The sequence below is a fragment of the Anolis sagrei genome, chromosome 3 (assembly GCF_037176765.1).
Source record: "Anolis sagrei isolate rAnoSag1 chromosome 3, rAnoSag1.mat, whole genome shotgun sequence".
Classification (NCBI taxonomy): Eukaryota; Metazoa; Chordata; class Lepidosauria; order Squamata; family Dactyloidae; genus Anolis; species Anolis sagrei.
Window position 1 is genome coordinate 267,425,829 of NC_090023.1, and position 22,697 is coordinate 267,448,525.

Below are 22,697 nucleotides of genomic sequence, written 5' to 3' on the forward strand. Positions count from 1 at the left end.
TAAGGGCACCTTATCCACTCACGGGGAAGACCTAAATCCCAAGAGTGTTAGTCTCCCTCCCCTGGACTTCTTTCTGCTAGTTTTTGGAAGGAAACTATTTGGGTCAACCACCTGTTTGGCCATCAAGATGCCATTTTCCCCCCTGGCAGGGCAGCTGTTCCCATAAACAATTACACAAGAGGTAGACAGTGAAAAGCCCGAAGTGACTCATAGGAGCCTGGGCTTTTGCCCTAAGTTTTTGGCCTACTTGGCTTGTCTTTCAACAGTCGAAATTTAAAAGCGTGTGAGGTATGAGGAAGACTGTAAGTCAAGAGTGCCGCAGGAGCCAAATCCCTCTGGTTGTGCCAAGAGCGGGGGAAATAAAGGTGAACTGCACATCTCTGAAGGAGAATACATTGCCTGAATACAACTGCACAACGCACACTTGCAAGGTCACTTCGCAATTTTGTGTTTTGTCTGTTTGTTTGTTTGTTTTGTTCTGTTAAAAACGTAATACAATTGTCTGGTTGCCCCTGACACAATCAATAAATAAATAACTTTGCAATACTGAATACAACTGCACAACGCACGCTCACTTTGAGACCTAGCGCTGCTCAGGAGCTCCCAGGTAAACAAGGTTTGGGAAAGTTTGCTCCTTGGACCACAACCCTCAAAATCCCCCAGATGGGCACAACCTCTGGGATGAAATTCCCACCACAACCAAAGAGTGCCGCGCAAGGCTTATTTTATTTTATTTTATTTTCAAAAAACATTTTTTTGTGTGTGTGTTAAAGAGTACACGAAAGAGAGCACAGTTTTCCCTCCCCATATTTTTGCCAACCATAAAATGCAAACCGCCTGCCAGCGCAGAAGCATTGGGGCATGCACCGTGCGCTGCCATCTGCAGCAGGGACCTCCTCCGGGCAGGTTTTCCCACGTCAGACGCAGCGCCAAACGTCTTCGAGGGCCACGTCCCTGCGAAGAAAGAGGGCAGAGATGATGGGAAAAGGGAGAGCCTATGTGGGTTACTGTATTTATTCACCTCAAGAATGGGCAAACTTGGGCCTTCCAGGTGTTTTGGACTTCCACAATTCCTAACAGCTTCAGGCCTCTTCTTTTTCCCCCTCAGCTGCTTAAGCGGCTGAGGGGGGAAAAGAAGGGGCCTGAAGCTGTTAGGAATTGTGGAAGTCCAAAACACCCGCCCATACCTGGGCCAAAGGTAGATTGAGCACAGAAACCCTCCCTTCCTTTCATACTTACCCTGCATCCTAATCATCAATGTACTCAAAGGGCTCCGGGGGCTCCGGCTCCTGCTCCTCCTCCTCGATCTTCGGCCCATGAGCCGCCACCGGCTCCACTAGCTCTTCTGTGTCCTCGCTAGTGTCTCTCAAGACAATGATGCCTCCAATAGAGAGCTGGAAAAAAGGAGGCACAAATACTCCAGATTAAGACTACAGCACCTAAAGGAAGCACCCAACTACTTGTTGAAAGGAACAGCACCCACTGGGAAGGGAGGGGATGAGCACACCTTGCTGGAACCAGCCAATTGCAGCCCAGGGAAGCTGTGAAAGGTGGGCTTTGATGGATAAAGGATACAAAACTGAGGCTTATAGAATCATAGATCATGGAATCCTAGAGTTGGAAGAGACCTCATGGACCATCCAGTCCAACCCCATTCTGCCAAGAAGCAGGAATATTGCATTCAAGTCACCCCTGACAGATGGCCATCCAGCCTCTGTTTAAAAGCTTCCAAAGAAGGGGCCTCCACCACACTCCGGGGCAGAGAATCATAGAATCATAGAATCAAAGAGTTGGAAGAGACCTCATGGGCCATCTAGTCCAACCCCATTCTGCCAAGAAGCAGGAATATTGCATTCAAATCACCCCTGACAGATGGCCATCCAGCCTCTGCTTAAAAGCCTTCAAAGAAGGATCCTCCACCACACTCCAGGGCAGAGAGTTCCACTGCTGAACGGCTCTCACAGGCAGGAAGTTCTTTCTTATGTTCAGATGGAATCTCCTTTCTTGTAGTTTGAAGCCATTGTTCTGCATCCTAGTCTCCAGGGCAGCAGAAAACTAAGCCTGCTGCCTCCTCCCTATGACTTCCTCTCACATATTTATACATGGCTATCATGTCTCCTCTCAACCTTCTCTTCTGAAGGCTAAACATGCCCAGCTCTTTAAGCCGCTCCTCATAGGGCATATTCTTCAACAAAAGGAAAACAGGGACCAGAGTTCACAGAAAGATATGGGGAAACACAATAGAATGATGGAGGATAAGACCCAAGAGAAATAGGGAGAAACTGCAATAGAGATGGGATAGTCAGCTGGGAGAATGGAAAAAGATTTTGGAGAGCTCTGATTAAATACGCCATGATAATATTTGGTGGAATTGTATATACGGTGTTAATAAAATTCCACAGGCTGAGCATCCATTAGCTAGAATTCTGAAATATTCTAAAGTTGTCCATATTTGGCTGAGATGGTGACACCTTTGCTTTCCGATGACTCAGTGTACACAGGCGCCAGAGTATGTATATAAGGTGTACATGAAACATATATGAATTTTATGTTTAGACTGAGGTCCCATCACCAAGACATCTCATGAGCTACATACTGTATATGCAAGTGCAGATATTCAAAAATAAATTTTAAAAAAGCATTTTGCATATGGGATGCTCAACCAGCTGGTTATTCTTTTTTGACAACTGTCTCTGGCTATTTCTGCTGAGTTTTGAATTGGCTTTTGAGTACCATGATTTGCTATTGATTTTGGCAAGGTGATTATGCATGTGTGATCCTTCTGCTACTGGAAGCCCTTGGTGCAAGTAAAACCTCTGGGGCTGTTTGGGGCAGTGCACTGGAACAAACAGGTCAGGCTTGAACAGAGACAGGAACAAGATGGCAGACTGCAAAGTTATTCCCTGACATGGTCCAGAATCTTTTGGTGCCTATAAATACAGGGCTTGGCATTTCCCCACCCTTAAACCACCCCTTGTTTACTGTTCCTTGCACTGATAAGGGTGGCTGCCACATCCACAGTGCACCTGTCACTGAGTTGTCACTCTTTTTCTTGAAAGCCTCCCAAATATTTTGTTGAATTGTGCTCAATGTCCAAGAGTAAGAACTTGGAGAGTGACTGGGTAGCCATTTGGATTTCCTGCCTCAAGGACTAACATTTCTCCAGCTATCAGTATCAAGCCTCCCTGCTCTCCCTTTTAGCCTTTTGATAAGGAATCCCTTGACTGAATCCCTTGACTTGTATGGAAGCGAATCCATTCTCTGCAGCAAGAAGGGGCTGCCAAAAGAGAGTTGGACTTACAGGTTTGAAAGGCTGATATCGGCAGCTCTCCAGCATGGTGAGGACCTTGAGCTGGGCCGGCATCACCCGGGCCGGATTGTCGAGGATCTGGAAGGACGGCTCGGGCTCTTTCTTCTTCTCCTTCTCTTCCTTCTTCTCAGTTTCATCCTATTGAGGCACAGGGGCAATGAAATAAATCAAATGGGGTGTAAGAAAAACAAGAGACAACGGAGAACACTTTCCAGTAAGTACTCAGACTCGGTTTCCTTCTCCACAATGCCTTGAGTTGGCCAAACTCTGAGAGACATTTTTGATAGAGCACATACATTTCTGATGGGCCACCTCTCAGTTCTGGTTGAACCTTTCCCACATTCCTCACTTTCTCTGCTTCATACAAAGACCAGTCTGCTCCCAAAACACATAGACTGCATGTGGCAACCAGGAGCGCAGCACCACCAGCAATGGAGAAACATGTGGGCACAGGGCTGTTGTCACCCCATATGAGCATAATGTCCAGGTCTTCTCTCTATGATTGCACTTTTACAAATTCAAATAAAGGAGTGGAAGGGAAGCCTAATGGGTCGCTGTAGAGGGGGTAATACAAGCTGAGATCCCACTTTATGTGTACAATAAATTTACACTCCTGCGGTTAGGCAGCTGTAGTATGCCACTCTTCAGCTGAATACGCACATTGTGCAATCAGCGAAACATGTACAAAGGAGAATAATGCTTCCCCAACCCCAGTGTATCAAGTGGTACACTGAAGGCACAGAGGAGCAGTTATTTTTTATTTATTTGTTTAGATAATTAATTTCTATAATATAGATACAATTATATTATGGAATTCTCATAAACTACTGCCAGGTGTTCTTTTAATAACCAAGGATGTAGTTCAACAGTCCTTTGAGAGTAGGATTCATTTACAGTGACCAGGTATTGCTGTCCTACCTTTTCCCCTCTGCTGTGCTCTATTTCCCTTAATGCATCATCAGCTATGCACCGTATAAGAACTTGCAACAGCATGTGGAGCAGGTACACCTTTTTTCCTTACATTTCTGCCTACTGAAAGTACTGCAGTTTTGCCAATTACAGCCAAGCTGTTGTAGTTCAGCCTTTAATTGTGCCTTCACCTGACCTCTCTGGAGATTTTGGGTCTGCAAGTCAGCCGGAAAGCCAGCAAGAGATTTTAAGCCCTGAAAATGCGTGGTCTGTGTCTGAAGGCCACATTCCTGAAAGGCAGTTCGCTAGGGAAGCAAGGTCACAAACAGATCTGAGCTCAGAGGATGAAAATGAAAGTCCAGTTGGACAGGCTAATGAGCAGTTAGATAGGAGATTTATGTCCCGTCAACATAGGGCTTCTCAAGAGAGAGTACAAAGGTCAAGATGATTATCAGTTTCCCAGGGGAGAAGGCATAATTTTCTCTTTATATTAGCCAGCCCAACAGATGGGTCCGTTAGTCCAGGCAATATTGATGATTGAGTATAGATCCATTGTGAAATCAAGGGATTTCTAGTTCCATGTTCTATGTTTCCTTCTGTTCATGTTTCCTGATTCCAAGTTTTGAAGACTGTTCCTGAATTTCATGTTTTGGATTTATTCTGCTTTTATATTCCTGATTTCTGATGCTACTCCTGTACTTTAATTTCTGTGGATTATTCCTGATATTTGGACTTGGGTTTTTTATACAATTTTGGTGAATTGCTCTCTCTCTCTCTCTCTATATATATATATATATATATTCTTCAATAAACTACTTTGCTCTCTCTCTCTCTCTCTCTCTCTCTCTCTCTCTATATATATATATATATATTCTTCAATAAACTACTTTGCTATATTACCTTGGAGTGTATGTTAAGTAAAGAGGTGGTTCCCAGCCTTGGGAGTGCAACAAATCTGTCCATTTTGGATTCTGATCTGTCCTCTGAAGTATTTGTTGTTTTTGAGATTTTTAGTTATCACACCATTTGTTTCTAAGTGTTGACAGACTGTGTGTTTAATGATCTAATTTAGAATCTTTCCTGGTCTTGATGTCAGGCTGACTGGGTGGTAATTGCTTGGGTCCTCTTTTTTCCTCTTTTTGGAGATGGGGACAACATCTGTCCTTCTCCAGTCTGTTGGAGCAGACTATTGCCAGTTTTTTTCCTAATAACTGGGGATGTAGTTCATAAGGCTTTGGGAGTGTAGAATTCATTTACAGTGTGCAGGTATTGCTGTCCTACCTTTTCTCCTCTGTTGTATTTCCTCTATAGCAACATCTGCTCCATTTCCCCCTTGAGCACCAGTTATCTTTTGGGAGAATATTGAGGCAAAGAAGGTATTGAGTAGTTCCGGCTTTTCTCTGTCCCATTAGCATTTTACCATCTTGTCTAAACAACAGATCTACCATTTTGGTGTGTGTGTTATAGTTCTTTTCTTGATTTTAGCCACTCTAAAATGTAAAGGAAAAGCAAATGTTTTTTCCTTTACATTTGCCGGAAATATGTTTGAAGTTGTCTTTACTGAGTTCGGTCTTCCCCCCCCCCCCCTCCAAATTCTTGCATATCACATTCCCCTTTTAAATCTTAGCTCAACTGAGGGTTCTTTAGTCATCTGTTCTAGTTTCTTTACATACCAACCAGTTTTCCTCATCGTTGGAACTGTTTGTGACTTTAATATCTAACTTTTAAGAAACTCTCCTCCATAATCATACCTAGTATTCGTCCAGGTCGTTCTTTATCCTGTGGGCTTGGTCCTGATCTCAAGAATGCCTCCCTCTCCCATTGCTGCCATCTTTGGAGACAGCTTTAGAGCAAACTGAATGTGGCCTGGACCATGTAAAATGATGGTTGGCATCCAATTGTTGTTTTATAGACATGCAAGTTCCCTCTCTAAAGCTGTCTCCAAAGATGGCAGCGAGGAGAAACCATCTGACACTGTTCTTTGGGGATGACTTCATCTATTCCGGATTGTGATGCAACCTTTTTGTTTAAATACCTCAAGGTCTGTATCATGCTTTCTACTCCTCATGTACGCCACTTATTCTGACAGACAGCTTTCCATTCCCTAAGAGTTGGGAAGGAGAAGCTGAGCCTGTGTCATCATCATGGCCACCCAGTCAGAACCAAAACCACGAGAAGATCAGGATAGATGGTGCAGCTGAGATATGGGAGAAAAAGTGGCTCTGAGGTTTGAATTTTCCATCTGCCATGAACTCATTGAGAGGCTTTAGGGCAAGTATAACCTAAGCCTCAGCACTTTAGTGATATCAGCATCTGGTTCTGTTTGCTGAGCTTGGAAAGGTTTCTTTTTTGGAGTACAATTCCAAAAGCAAGCACTGAGGGGCATGATGTGGGAGCAAAAGCACTTTCAGATCTTCCTAAGTGCCACAATTCCCACCTCTCTACTCCTAAACTACCCATATATTTACTCGACTCTAATGCACTATCGAATCTAATGCGCACCTCAATTTTCAAAACCAGGAAACAAAAAAAAATTGCCGACGAATGTAATGCACTTTTTGTAGTGAACTTTTTGCAATATGGTCATTAAGTTGCTGCCTGCTTAGGATTCCTTCTTTAAAAACAAAAGTGTTACACCAAAGGAAAAGAAAACATTAAGGTGCAACTATTCTGTAGGATGAATCCACTTTAACTGCCTTGGTTCAATGCTATGGAGTCATGGCGAGTGTAGTTTTACAAGGTCTTGGTCCTTCTCTGCCAGAAAATGTGAGTGCTTCAGCAAACTACAAATCCCTGGGTTGCATAGCTATTAAATTAGAGATGACATCCTTCAAATAAGAGCTCCTGAAGCAGTTTTCCCTATTGCTTTGGCTCAGCACTAAAAATACTATATTATGTGAATCTAATGCGCACCCTAATTTTGGCAAGGTGATCTAGCCCAAAAAAGGAGAGCATTAGATTTGAGTAAATACAGTATATCTTACTCCTACTGACTGTCATTCCCAGTCTCAAATGCCAGCTATAGGTCTCAATGGGCCCAGAGGCAAGAGGTCTTCAGTGTCCCCATCCTTCAGACTGTTATGACTGTTTCTCTGATCCAATCCTATAATTCTGCCTCAAAACTAATGTTTAAAACCATCCTTGTTTGTTTGTGGCCATTTCCTTGCTTCTTTTTCCAGCGAGGGTCAGGGGTGTGGTGTTTTGTTTGAACTGTGGGGTTTCTGTGGGTCCCAATGAGGGGCTGGAGGCTGGGAGGAACAAACAAGGGCCAGGAACCGAGAGCAGTGCCCGGCCGCTGCCCATAGCGGATCCTCTGTCTCCCGCTCCACGCCTGACGGATTCCAGACACCACACTCAGCCGCTGCAAATCAGATCGCTTCCTGCATGTGAGGCGAAACAGGAAGAAGGGCTCTTGGGATAAACGGGTTCGGCTCAGATCCGAATGTGCGACTGCTGGAAGCACTGAACTCATTCTGAGCCAGATTGAGAGAAAGGCAGAAGAAGCAACCCCAAAATCATCTTCTTTCCATTGTAAATCTCATTTAGTGCTGACTCAGAATGCAGCGGCATCATCTTTTAAAACAAACAGTTAAAGGCAAGATCTGTCTACCTTTGCCTCAATGTCATAGCAAACTATTTATATAGAAGGCAAACTAAGGCAGGAGATGGCAGATTTATTACTCAGGAAAGGAGCTGCTCATTTTCTCCTGACGTTTTGCCTGCATCTATGGCAAGCGTCCTCAGAGGTAGTGAGGTCTGTTAGAGTTAGGACAATGGGTTTATATATCTGTGGGATGACTGGGGTGGGGCAAAGAGCTCTTCTCTGCTGGAGCTAGGTGTGAATGTTTCAACTGACCACCTTCATTAGCATTTGAGGGCCTGGCTGAGCCTGGGGGAATCTTTTGTTGAGAGGTGTTAAGATGTGCCTGGTTGTTTCCTCTCTGCTGTTTTGCTGTTGTAATTTTAGAGTTTTTTAATACTGGTAGCCAGATTTTGTTCATTTTCATGGTCTCCTCCTTTCTGTTGAAATTGTCCACATGCTTGTGTATTTCAATGGCTTCTCTGTGTAGCCTGACATGGTGGTTGTGAGAGTGGTCCAGCATTTCTGTGTTCTCAAATAAAATGCTGTGTCCAGGTTGGTTCATCAGGTGCTCTGCTATGGCTGACTTCTCTGGTTGAAGTAGTCTGCAGTGCCTTTCATGTTCCTTGATTCGTGTTTGGGCGCTGCGTTTGGTGGTCCCTATGTAGACTTGTCCACAGCTGCATGGTATACGGTAGACTCCTGCAGGCTCATCCAGGCCTTCAAATGCTAATGAAGGTGGTCAGTTGAAACATTCACACCTAGTTCCAGCAGAGAAGAGCTCTTTGCCCCACCCCAGTCATTCCACGGATATATAAACCCATTTTCCTAACTCTAACAGACCTCACTACCTCTGAGGACGCTTGCCATAGATGCAGGCAAAACGTCAGGAGAAAATGCCTCTAGAACATGGCCATATAGCCCGAAAAAACCCAAAAGAACCTATTGTTAGGGTTAGTTGGATTTGTGACTGGCTGACACACTGAGTCAATGGTTGCTCTTCACCTGGAGGAAAGGGACAGGTGAGGTGCCTCAGGTTCTGTCCTGGACGCAGCAGCGTTGTCTAACATCATTATAAATGACTTCCATGATGGAGCAGAAGCCATGTTCATTTGCAAATGACACCAAATGAGGCAGAGGAGCGAATACCCCAGAGACAAGATTAGAATTCCAAATTATCTCGACAGATTGGAGAACTGGGCCAAAACTAACAAAATGAATGTTAGCAAAGATAAATAAATGTAAATGACCAAATGTAGGCAAGGATGTGTGCCACCAGGCTTCAAAAGCAGTCGATATGAAGATGTCGGGATCGGTATAGAGCGCAAACTAACTAGGAGCCAACAGTCTGATGTAGAAGCCAAAAAAGCAAATGCAATTCTAGGTAAAGGGAAATAGCAGTGACACTGTTCTGCTTTCATCAGGTCCATACTGACAAGCCAGAATGTGTCCAGAGAAAAGTGACTAATGTGTTAAATATTCTGGAAACCATGCAAAATGACTTAGGAACGACTTAAGAAGCTGGGTATGTTTAGCTTGGAGAAGAGAAGACTAAAAGGGTGACATGATAGCTTGAAATATCAGAAGGAATGTCATGTAGAAGATAGAACCAGCTTGTTTTCTGCTGCTCCGAGAACTAGGGCCCCATCTACACTGAGCATTGGGTTCAGCTTCAAAGTTGCACATCTGCACAATGGAGTCAGACTTGGCCACAGTGGTCCATGTTCTTGTTACATCGAGAATAGACTTCTGCAATGCGCTCTACATGGGGTTGCATTTGAAGATTGTTCAAAAGCTTGAAGTGGTCCAACAAGAAGCAGCTACATTTCTTACTGGAGAGGGGTGCAGGGAGCACACAGTCCCGCTGATGTGCCAGCAATACTGGCTGTCAGTCTGCTACGAAGCACAATTCATAGTGCTGGATTTAGCCTATAAAGCCCTAAGTTCCGGTCAGAACTAATCTCCTTCTATGAACCACCTCGGAAGTTAAGATCATCTTGGGAGGCCCCGCTCTCGGTCCCACCTCCTTCGCAGGTGTGATTGGTGGGGATGAGAGATGGGGCCTTCTCAGTGGTGGCCCCCGGTTATGGAACTCCCTCCCCAGGAGTTGGTCATGGGAGAACTGTGTGCCAAGTTTGGTTCAATTCCATCGTTGGTGGGGTTCAGAATGCTCTTTGACTGTAGGTGAACTATAAATCCCAGCAATTACAACTCCCAAATGAAAAAAATCCATTTTTTTTGAGTGGAGGACATACATTGGGTTGTTAGGTGTCTTGTGTCCAAATTTGGTGTCAATTCGTCCAGTGGTTTTTGAGTTCTGTTAATCCCACAAACGAACATAACATTTTTATTTATATAGATTATTATTATGCACATTCTTGAAGAGGGAGTTAGAAAGAAATGGCATTCTCTGAAGATTCTGGAACTGGTTTGAGGTCATATTCTGTGGTCGTCCAATCAAACCAGTTCAGCAGAAGTCAATCTAATAAACTGCACAAGTGAAACCAGTTCCTAGTATTCCAGTTCAGAACTGACCTAAGTCAGAGGAGGTCAGTGCCGCTGTGTCCTATTTTAATCCATAGATAAATTGATTAAAATTAACAAGAAAAATATTCTTCCAAAGCATTAGAAAGACAGGTTTGTTTGTTTTTTACTGTACAAGCTGTTCATCAGTGAAACACATTACCTCCAAGAGTGGCAGATTCTCTATTTTTGGGCATCTTTAAGAAGACCTTGGACAGGTATTCTTCAAGAGAGTTGAAATTGTGTATTTCTGGCATAAGAGGGTTCTTGGGGTCCCTTTCAATTCTGAAAATCTTATGTGTCTCTCTCCCAGGATATGGATGGAAGACTTGGGGGAAGGTGAAAAGGGGCCCAGGCCCCTCAAAGGTTACCCACTCTGTCCAAGGGTTTGAAGGGCTTTCTTAAGGTTTGCAACCAGTAACTTTAGAGATGAGGCTGGAAATCAGTATCACTGACCCAAGGCTTTTGCACTGATAGATGTATTGATGAGCAATACAAATTTCTAAGCCATCTCTAAAGGCAGCTCTAAGTGGAGCACTTGACAGTAATCAAAACTGTAATAACAGGGATGAGTGACTGATGTCGGGTCTGTTTCTTCTTTCGAAATGTCAGCAGCTGGCAGAAGAGCTGATTTTGGCAGGAAGAAGAATGGCTCTTGGCTGTGACCACTGCTTCCAGGAGGAGCTTCGCAGAGGAGGCAACACTGCCCTTGCTCCCAGAGGCCTTCAAGGTACTTGCCAAGATGTTGTCTCGTATGCCTTTCTTGGGTAATAACACAGCGTTGATTTAATATCCTGATAATTTAATGGTGTTCCCCTGTTGACTGATACTGAGCAGGCTCAGAGGTCATTATTCAATGCCTAAAGAACCACAGAGAGAGGAGTGAGATTGCTCACTGCCAGACGCTGGGTGGGATGACCTCATGGACCCCGCTTCTATTCTCCACCAGAGCATTCCTGGAAGATATTGCAGAGGCGCCGAGAGATGAGAGACTTACCACTTCCATTTTCTCCTCCTCCTTCTTCTCTTTTTCCTTTTCTTTCTCCTTCTTCTTAGCCTTTGCGGTGATTGACAGCACAGCAGTGGAAACCTGAGACATCACAACAACAACAAAAAAGCCAATCAGGGTGCTGAGAGGGACATGCTAAGGGGATGCTCAGTGACAGCAGGATCGGGACAAGGGAAAGATGAGAGGCCAACTTGCCCCAACAGGATTACTTGTAGTTGTTCACCAAAATGTTTGTGTTTTGTATGGGCTACTGTACTTTTGAGTGCTCATTAATATCAACAACAATAATTGCTATTATTGCTGTTGTTATCATTGTTATTACCATCATCATCTCACCTCTCCATACCAACTGAAGGAGAGAATGACAGATTAAATTTCAGCAACAAATATACACATTAGAAACACCAATTAAATATATGTTTGCAGGAAAAAGGTTGGACTGGATGGCTCTTAGGGTCTTCTACGATGTGTGAAATGTGAGTGCCACTCATCAAGGATTCAGGGTTAGTTAATTCCCATTATGCACACCCTTTTCCTGTAAGTATTGGTTTGGTTCCATGTAATGGATGCTATCCTGTTAGTGACATAAAAAGCAAAAGTTTCCCTAGACATTAAATCTAGTTATATCCAACTATCTCAATTTCTAACCCAAAGAGCCGGCATTATCCATAGACACCTCCAAGGCCATGTGGCTAGCACGACTACATGGAGCGCTGTTACCTTCCTACAGAAGCGGTACCTATTGATCTACTCACATTTGCATGTTTTTGAACTGCTAGGTCGACAGAAGCTGGGCCAAACAGCGGGAACTCACCCCAGTCCCCAGATTTGAACCACCAACCTTTCGGTAGGCAAAGGTTTCCCTTGACATTAAGTCTAGTCATGTCCAACTCTGGGAGAGGGTGTGTGTGTCCTTATCTCAATTTCTAACCCGAAGAGCCGGTATTGTCCATAGACACCTCCAAGGTCATGTGGCTAGCATGATTGCATGGAGCGCCGTTACCATCCTGCAGAAGCAGTACCTATTGATCTACTCACATTTGCATGTTTTCGAATTGCTAGGTTGACAGAAGCTGGGCCTAACAGAGGGAGCTCATCCCAGTCCCCAGATTTGAACCACCAACCTTTTGGTCAGCAACTTCAACAGCTCAGCGGTTTAACCCACCTTACACAAGAGTAAATAGAATGTATGCTTGTGTATGTTTGGGTTCGGTCCCTTTTCCTCCCTCTCCAACAATGAATGGTCCACCTCCTTCTCACCCTTTCACTCTGGTCGCCTCCCTCCATGGTCAACAATGGGGAGGATCAGAGAAGCATTGGCCAGAAAAGCTGCATCTCCACAGCGAGACTCAGGTCAATGACATCATGAGCTGAGACCTCCAGAAGAGGCAAATGATGTCACAGTTCTGCCCCTGGCTACGCAGATGTAACCAAACAGTGCCCTTCCCTCTCCACATACCATTAAGTGGCTGCTGTGGAGGAGGCCCAACAGTGAATCCTGGAGGGAACCGAGAAGAGAGACATACTATCCTTCCCCTTTGGAACTTTAAAACCTACTTTGCATAAGTTTTTAACTTAGAACAGGCAGGTCAAGCAACAACCAAAGGCCCACAAACCTCCAACTGATTGCAGAGTTTTTGTCAATGCCAGAGGCAAACTTTTCCAGGGGTAAACCCACCTTTTCCTTCTCCTTCTCCTTGGGCACCTCCAAAGGGGCTGGGTAGGCAAAGGTGGAAGGCTTGACGTTAGATCTGTACTGCACTTTTGGCATCTGCAAAAGGAAGACAGTCCGGAGAGTTAAGCGGCTTGAGGCAGGCTTCATGCGGCGTGTGCTTGTGGAGCGACGCATACAAATCACGTAAGACAGAAAAGCTTCCTCCAGCACTCTCCGGAAGCGCTGGAGTCATCAGTGGGAGTGCGTGTTCCTCTGGAGCATCATTATTCCATTAGCAGGCAATTTAGCCTGGCGAGGCATCTTTGCTTTCTCTAGCTCCCGCACGGTACAGCTGTGTTGTTTACTCTCTGTTTCGTTTCCTGGCTTGTAATATTTTGAGCTACAACTAGACAAGGCAACTGTAAGTAAAGCAGGGATGGGCACACAGAAAGCAATCAACTGGGCACCGGTCACCCAATTTGGTATCTCAAATATGCAAAGTTTAAAAACACAAACCAAGGTCCTGGTCCTAATTTGTTGCAGAGACAATGCATATAGGAGTGAAATAATTCTAAGCTAAGCTTCGGAGGGACCGCACTGCTCCATGCAGTGTTCTGGATCTGCCACAATCGCACAAGCTCCACTTTGAGATTCTAATATTTTCAAAACATACTGTATGGTGGTCGGGAGAGCTTTTGCACAATTAAAACTTGTGCGCCAGTTGCGTCCGTACCTTGGGAAGTCAGATCTGGCCACAGTGGTCCACACTCTTGTTACATCCCGAATAGATTACTGCAACACACTCTACGTGGGGTTGCCTTTGAAGACTGTTCGGAAACTTCAATTAGTCCAGCGGGCGGCAGCCAGATTACTCACCGGAGCGTCGTACAGAGAGCATACCACCCCTCTGTTATGTCAGCTCCACTGGCTGCCGATCCAGTTCCGAGCACAATTCAAAGTGCTGGTTTTGACCTACAAAACCCTATATGGCTCCGGCCCAATGTATCTGTCCAAACGCATCTCCCTCTACGTCCCGCCTCGGAGTTTAAGATCTTCTGGGGAGGCCCTGCTCTCGTCCCCACCTCTATCACAGGCGAGGTTGGTGGGGACGAGGAGCAGGGCCTTCTCGGTGGTGGCCCCTCACCTGTGGAATTCACTCCCCGGGGAGATTAGGTCATCGACATCCCTCCTCTCCTTTAGAAGGAAACTAAAAACATGGATGTGGGACCAAGCTTTTGGGTAATCTGGCAGATAGACATAGGACAATGACGACTAGAATTGATAGGACTTGACAATGTGGAATGAATGTACGGATTCTGAGCTGCCGAACGTTGAGCATTAGACTGGTTTTATTAATAGTGATGTATAATTGATTGTTTTAACTGTTTATAACTGTTGTCTATATATGTATTGTATTATTGTGTTGGCATCGAATTGTGCCTTTTGTAAGCCGCCCTGAGTCCCCCCTCGGGGGTTGAGAAGGGCGGGGTAGAAGTATGCGAAATAAATAAAATAAATAAATATATACTCGAGTATAAGCCTAGCCCCTTTTTTAGGCTGAAAAAGCTCCCCTTGGCTTATACTCAAGTCAAGGTTATTTATTCTTTTACTCTGTTATTGATATTATTTTATTACATTTATTATTTCACTCTATTATTATTATATTTACATTATTTTTCTCTATTATTATTCTATTTATTATTTTGCTCTATTATTATTATTACATTTACAGTATTTTACCCTATTATTATTATTATTACATTTATTATTTTAATCTATTTATTATTATTATTATTATTACAGTATTTTACCCTATTATTACTACCTTTATTATTTTACTCTATTATTACTGTTTTTTATTGCATTTTCATTATTTTACTCTATTATTTTAATTATTTTAATAATGAGTACATTTACATGGAAGGAGGTTAGAATAATGGTTTAATAAGAGCTGGACAGTCTTATCTTAAATTACAGTTTTATGTAAATATTCAGAAACATTTAGCCTATTGATGCCCCAATTAATGTAATTTCATTGGTATCTATTTTTATTTTGAAATTTACCCATAGTGGATGCATTTCCCACCCTTGGCTTATACTCGAGTCAATATGTTTTCCCAGTTTTTTGTGATAAAATTAGGTGCCTCGGCTTATATTCAGGTTGACTTTTACTCGAGTATATACGGTACTTGGGGCACTTCAGTAAGTACAGATGTCTTGAGAACTGTGTTTTTCTCTTGGCATAGTTTGGCTTTCAAACTATTTCCCCCCTCCATCCTTCATAAGAGCTGAAAGCAAAGCAAAGTGCCTCGCGGAGACACAGAATTCCCATAAGAAGGCAGACTAGCCAAGTTTGTTAATACATTACAGGATTTTGCTCCAGATAATTGGTCCTATAACTGCCAGCAAGGAGACCTTAAGAAGGCCTGATTAATCTATTACAAGGTTCAGGGGAGAGGGTTGTATTTTGAAGGTGGTATTAAGTAAGATATGCAAATGACTCACTAATGTATTCAAAATTAATCCATCTCTGCTCTCCAAGATGGCAAATCGCTTCTTCTCAATTGCCACTGAGGGAAACCGCCTTTCGTTGCTCAAAGTGGCAAAGCAGATAATTCTGGATTTTGCTCAGAATGCATTCTGGCCTAGCTTTACTAGAGAGAAGCAGACTTTGCAACTTTACCTCAACTTGAACTCTCGAGTTTTCTGCCTTGGACTTAATGATTTGCAATTACTTTTGTAATGTAACCAAGAAATGCCCCCCTCCCCACAAAAACCCCAATATAGCTGAGACTGTTGTAGTTCAGCCCATGATTGTGCCTACTCCTGATGTCAACGAGAAAGTGGATCATGGGATTTCTGGGCGTGCGGGTCAGCATGAGATTTTAAGTCTGAAACTGAGCAGTCTGTGTCTCTAGCTAGTGAAGGCCACATTCCAGAGAAGGGCTCAGATGCTGTTGAGAGGCCTTCTCTAAAGAAGCAAGGTCAGAGGCTGAAATGAATTCAGAGGATGAAATCCCAGATGGAGAGGATAATGAGCTTTTAGATAGGAGACTTAATTTTCGTAAACTCCGTGCAGCTCAACAACAACTCCAAAGTTCACAGCGCTTGTTACAGAAAAAGCCGTTACCAATCAGCCAGGGAAAACAGCATGATTTTATGTTTTTATTAGAGAGAGCAGGGGGGGTTTCCAGGCAGTCTGGTCCAAACACAGGAACCAAACAGCATCTAAATAGTTTACATATTTAATTAGAAAAGGTTATACAGAAGACATGGAGGTGGAGGAAGCTTCCAGGAATTGGACCTCGATCTTCAACGTTGGTGTTGAAGTAATAACTTTTGTCAAGTTCTAGTTAAGCCTGCTAAGAGAATTCTAATTCATGTCTCTGTTCGTTCATGCTTCCTGTTTTTAAGTTTGAAGAATTATTCCTGGATTTTTGTATTGGATTGTATGCTGCCTTGTGGTTCTTTTGTATTCTTGTGCTGAATGCCTTGATGTTTTGGGTTTTTGAAATTATTATTTATTTTATTTATTTTGGACATTTATATCCCGCCCTTCTCATCCCCGAAGGGGGACTCAGAGAGGCTTACAATCGGCACTCATTAGATGCCACGCAAATAGCAATAAAATAACAATTAAAACATGAATATTGTGGACTATTTTGAATACAGGGTGCGGCAGCATAACTTCCTTTTTTAAAATGCGCGCCATTCAGTCGGTTGAAGACGTAGCGGAGCACTAGTGGTCTCGTTTGAGAGGCGGGAGTATAAAGTTTTGTCCTGACACAGTTCAGTCACCATCATGCGTTGGAACAGTGAGGAGCGTGCTTTTGCCATTGAGGCCTACTTTTCGAGCGGATTTGGAGTGGCCAGCCCGCTCTCCAGATTTGGCCCCTTGTGATGTTTTTCTATGGGGTTTTTTGAAATCCCGTGTTTATGTGAACCGTCTAAGGACCCTACAAGATTTGAAGACCAACATCCAGGAAGAAATTGCCAACATAATGCCTGCTATGCTGGCAAGAGTCATAACAAACGCCAGAAATCGGTTTACTCAGTGTATGGAGAATGGGAGACGTCACCTACCTAATTTGATCTTCAAAACTACGTAAAACAAAACTTTAGGTATGCGCCTACATTATATATATATATAAATCTGATTCATACAATGAGTTTTATTAAGTTTTGAAAAAAGGAAGTTATGCTGCCTCACCCTGTATTTGGACTTTGACATTTTACTATTTTTGCTGAACTACTTTTTATATAATCTTCAATAAACTGCTTGCTGTTTTAACGTGGACTGAAGTGTGATGGTTAAATACAGAGGTGCTTCCTGTCCTGGAGTGCAATTGAGACAACCTTTTTCCATAACTGGAAACACAACATCCTCCCTGATTAGGAATCTTGAAGAAGTAACCTTTCTGAACATCAACATGATTCTGTGCTTACTGCAGAGGCACACAGGAACCAAGCCGCATCTAAATAGTTTACGTATTTAATTAGAAAAGGTTATACAGAAGACATGGAGGTGGAGGAAGCTTCTAGGAATTGAACCTGGAACTTCCACACGCAATACATTATGTCATTATGCTTGGCAATGAAGCCACAACTCCTGAAAGTGGAAATTCCAGGTAGAGGAAAAGAGCAATATTCTGTGGTTATGAGACGACACAAGACTGATCCAAAACTAATTGTTTGGCAAGAGGCCCTGAACCAAAACTTGAACATGTAGAACAGTGGTTCTCAACCTGGAGTCCCTGGATATTTTTGGCCTACAACTCCCAGAAATCCCAGCCAGTTTACCAGCTGTTAGGATTTCTGGCTGTTGAAGGCCAAAAACATCTGGGGACCCCAGGTTGAGAACCACTGATGTAGAAGTATCATGCCCAATGAACACGATTCCCATTTCAGTCCGCGGAGGACATACCTTGAGGTCCTTGTTTAGGCCGATGACACAGGTTGGGGTGAAAGCCAAGGACAAGAAGTGGGAGAGAGGAAACCAGAACCAGAACTGGGTGAAGACCAGCACTCCGACCACCGATGGCATGTGCGTGTGTCCAGTCCTCGACTGCAGTGAAATAGTGACATTGTGGCCACCTAGAAAACAAAAGAGGCAGGAGATGTTGTGATTAAGGACAGCTCCAAGGAACTGTGAGGTTTCTCATACACTGCCTTCAAAGTTGTTAAGAGTTGGGAATAAGGTGGCTAGGAAGCATGCTGTGATAAGAATTCATTCTCCTCACTCTTCTTTTCATGAATATCCATTATCTCAACAAACTTATTCACACCTTCTCTACATGCTCTTTTTTTGTGGTACACTTCGCAAATCCTATCTTGCTACTATTTTTTTCACAGAGAGTTATAAGCAAAGTTATGTCTGGACCTTTTCTCCTTTGTCCATCTCCAAATCCCAGATCTTCTGCCATTTCAGAAATCCTCTAAAGCAGGGTTTCTCAACCTTCCTAATGTTGTGACCTCTTAATATAGTTCCTCAAACATAAAATCATTTTCGTTGCTGCTTCATAACTGTCATTTTGCTGCTGTTATCAATTGTAACGTAAATATCTAATATATTTTCATTCACCGGATCAAATTTGGCACAAATACCCGATACACCCAAGTCTGAATACTGGTGGGGTTAGTGGGGATTGATTTTGTCATTTGGGAGTTGTAGTTGCTGGGATTTATAGTTCATCTACAATCAAAGAGCATTCTGAACTCCACCAACAATGGAATTGAACCAAATTTGGCACACAGAACTTCAATGACCAACAGAAAATACTGGAAGGGTTTGATGAGAATTGACCTTGAGTTTTGGAGTTGTAGTTCAACTACATCCAGAGATCTGGAGGAAACTTGGCACCAATACTCAATATGCCCAAGTGTGAACACTGGTGGACTTTGGGGGAAATAGACCTTGACATGTAGCTTGTAGCTGCTGGGATTTATAGTTGACCTACAATCAAAGAGCACTCTGAACTCCATCAACGATAGAATTGGGCCAAACTTCCCATACAGAATCCCCATGACCAATAGAAAATACTGTTTTCTGATGGTCTTTGGTGACCCCATTGACACCCCCTCACAACCCCTCCAGGGGTCCCGACCCCCAGGTTGAGAAACACTGCTCTAAAGGTTTAAGGAAGGCATGGGTCAACTTGGGCCCTCCAGGTGTTTTGGACTTCAACTCCCACAATTCCGACTGTTAGGAATTGTGGGAATGGGAGTCCTAAACACCTGGAGGGCCCAAGTTTGCCCATACCTGGTCTCGGGGGAATAAGAAGTCCTTAAAGATTCATAGTCTTCACCTCCCAGAAGCAGCTTCAACAGATGCTTCAGCCTCCTAGAATCATAGAATCATTGAGTTGGAAGAGACATTGTGGGCCATCCAGTTCAACCCCATTCTACCAAGGAAAACTGCATTCAAAGCACTCCCAACAGATGGACATCCAGCCTCAGTTTAAAAGCCTCCAAAGAAGGAGCCTTCACCACACTCCGGGGCAGAGAAGCTGAACATCTCTCACAGTCACAAAGTTCTTCCTCATGTTCAGGTAGAATCTCCTTTCTTGTAGTTTGAGAGATAAAATGGAATAGAAATGAAGACAACAATAACAACAGGCACGCAGAAGCACCACTCAGCCACAAACAGGGTCTTCTTGAGATCCAGTCCATGACAGCCTGAGAAAGGGGGGACTCAAATGCATTCTGCAGGATAAACCTTCCCCAAAAGCAAAGAGGATATTCTCCCTGCATTGCTGAAGACAGTGGGCTGTAGCGCATGCTCTCCCTCTGCTCTCATGCGCTCTCCTGTCAGGAGATCCTTCAGACAGCTTCCGCATGCCGAGCACCCACGGCTGAAGCCAATCCCAACTTAGGTTTATACAATTTTTGGAATTTTATTTTTCAACATTTACCCTTTAGACAGAGTCTGCCTAAAATCTGGCATTCCTTGAGCAGCTGACTTCACCTCTCAAGTATTGCATTCTCCCTGTGCCTGTTTTTGTTCTCCAGGCATGACATCCTCTCTTTCTCTTGGCTCATCTCCTTCTCTGGGCTTCTGGGGGGCCAGAAAGGTGTGGGATCTTGCGCTGTGTGGCTCCTCGTCTCAGAAGAATTCTCTTTTTAAGTCAAGCTTCAGGGACATGGGCTGAAACTTTATGTGATTCCAAAAACAAACATAGCATCTCCCCCATGATTCTTATCTTCTTTTCTTTCAAGATGTGCTTCTGCCCAACTACCAATGACAGACATTTCTGGCACTTTTAAACCAGATCCCAAATGTTTACCGAATACTGGTAAACACTGGATACTGGTAAACAGCTCAGAAAAAGCAGAAATAGGAACAGATTGTTTGCCTCCTCCTTTGCTCCTTGCATCCAAGTTGTTGCCCTATGCAATGTTGTAGAAACCCATCTTTCCTCCTTTGCTCCAATTCCAGTTCATACTCTGGTCTTCTTCCTTCTCCGCTCAGGCCTGCTGTGGCCAAAGGTTGTGGCTGTGGGCTTTATGGGAGTTATAGTCCAAAACAGAAACACTTCCAAGTTTTGTAAAAACTAGAGCTGCCCGTCACTGAAATTGTGTGTTGGCTATGCTTCCATTCGTGACCGCATCTCTCTCCATGAACCAGGCCGAGCTCTCTGATCCTTGGGGGAGGCCCTCCTTTCGCCCCTACCAGTTTCACAGGCTCGTCTAATAATAATAATAATAATAATAATAATAATAATAATAATAATACTTTATTTATACCCTGCTACCATCTCCCCAAGGGACTCAGTGCGGCTTACATGAGGCCGAGCCCACAATACAACAATACAAGCAAAACAAGCAGTAATATATACAATTTTGTTGTTCATTCGTTCAGTCGTCTCCGACTCTTCGTGACCTCATAGACCAGAGCTCCCTGTTGGCCGTCACCACCCCCAGCTCCTTCATATACAATACATATACAATACAAAGCAATAAAATAAATCTCATACACAGATAGCGTAAACATTGAACAAGGTACAGTGCACATTAAAAATCTATGGCTGGGCCAAATGTAATTAAAGTTGAAAAAATAATGCTAGGCATGTACAAGAGAAAGGAGGTGGGGCGTTGATGGAGACATACAAGCAGACCTTAAATCAATATAAAGTGCTTTTGGAGGACATAATGCTAAGGGTTCATTTTTCTGGGAAGGCACACTGGAACAACCACATTTCCAAGCTCCTCCTGAAGACTGCCAGAGATGGGACCTGCCTGATGTCCTTAGGGAGTGACTTCCAGAGTCGAGGCGTCACCACCAAGAAAGCTCTCTCTCTCGTCCCCACCAAATGTGCTTGCGATGCAGGTGGGAGCACAAGTAGGGTCTCTCCAGGTGATCGAAGAGATCGTGTGGGTTCGTACATAGAAATGCGGTCACGCAGGTTGGCAGGTCCCAAACCGTTCAGGGCTTTGTAGGTAAGAACCTGCACCTTGAATTGGGTCTGGAAAATAAATGGCAGCTACAAGGGAGAGAGCCTTCTCCTCTGTGGCCCCCCAACTCTGGAACTCATTGCCTGGAGACATTAGGAAAGCCCCTACCTTAGAAAGCTTTTAAAAGAATCTCAAGACCTGGCTCTGCCGTTGTGCTTTTGGAGAGTAGCCATACAACGCCTCAATGTTTTTTGACCGTGGAGTACACCTCCCCCTTGTACGAAGGCCTGTTTACTATGAGCTCTGTCTTGCAAATAATCTGTTCCTTTTATCTCACACTGAGTTTTAATCAGTTTATTGTACATGCGGCCCGCTCACTGTTATTGTGATTGTTTATTGCATTTTTATGTTTTGTGTACATTGTTTATTGTATTCATATGTTTTTGTATTTTACTGTATTTTACATCAATAACCCACACTTTTTTCTTTTCCACAATCGTGATTTCTGGTATGTTGGTGTTCCAAAACTTTGTCAGTCTGGATTCGAAAGTCCCACAGCTTTTTTTGGATGTTGATTATTATTGAAGATTATTACTATTATTATTATTAGGTAATTCACAGTGGCCTTGCCCCAATTATAACTTTAGGCCCCATGATAATAACACTTTCAGGAATGAATTTCCCTTCAAAGCGGAGATTTCCTATTCTTCCTGATGTCTCACCCCTGTTCTTAACTATGAGTGATTTGCAAGTTGGATGTTTGTAACTTGTGGACTGCCTGTATATATCTTAATGACATGTGGTTTCAAATGCCCGATTACCTTCTCCCAAAACAGTTACTATACTCCCAACTCAAGAATGGAAAACAGAATGTTGGTGGACAAGAAAAGAGATTTAAAGATGGACTTAAAGTTAACCTTAAAAACTGTGGCATAGACACTGAGAACTGAGAAGCCCTGGCCCTTGAGCATTCTAACTGGAGGTCAGCTGTGACCAGCAGTGCTGTGGAATTTGAGGAGGCACAAATGGAGGGCAGAAGTGAGAAACGTGCCAAGAGGAAGAAGGCACATCAAGCCAACCCTGACCAGGACTGCCTTCCACTTGGAAACTGATGCCCTCACTGTGGGAGAACATTTGGATCAAGAATAAGGCTCCACAGTCACTTATGTATCCATTGCCAAGACAGTGCACTTGGAAGGCCAGCATACTCGGACAACGAGGGATTTGCCAGGAAAGGAGGAAGGCTGATGCTGCTGGTTGTCGGCTCTCTCACTGCTTGGAAGTATTAACCAAGTTTCTGTTGTTAATGGATGGGAGCGGA

General features: G+C 43.6%; 1 protein-coding gene across 1 annotated transcript in view; it reads right to left on the reverse strand.

Annotated features, from left to right (window-relative positions):
• Nucleotides 1-707: 707 nt before the first annotated feature.
• PSMD1 (proteasome 26S subunit, non-ATPase 1) overlaps nucleotides 708-22,697 on the reverse strand; it is a 178,209-nt gene continuing 156,219 nt past the window's right edge. The window contains exons 20-25 of the mRNA XM_060767308.2: nucleotides 17,910-18,079; nucleotides 13,010-13,102; nucleotides 11,320-11,412; nucleotides 3,302-3,448; nucleotides 1,240-1,394; nucleotides 708-954 (exon numbers count right to left, since the gene is read on the reverse strand). Coding sequence (XP_060623291.2) covers nucleotides 1,248-1,394; nucleotides 3,302-3,448; nucleotides 11,320-11,412; nucleotides 13,010-13,102; nucleotides 17,910-18,079 — 650 coding nt within the window. The 3' untranslated portion in view covers nucleotides 708-954; nucleotides 1,240-1,247. The remainder of the gene's footprint in view (nucleotides 955-1,239; nucleotides 1,395-3,301; nucleotides 3,449-11,319; nucleotides 11,413-13,009; nucleotides 13,103-17,909; nucleotides 18,080-22,697) is intronic.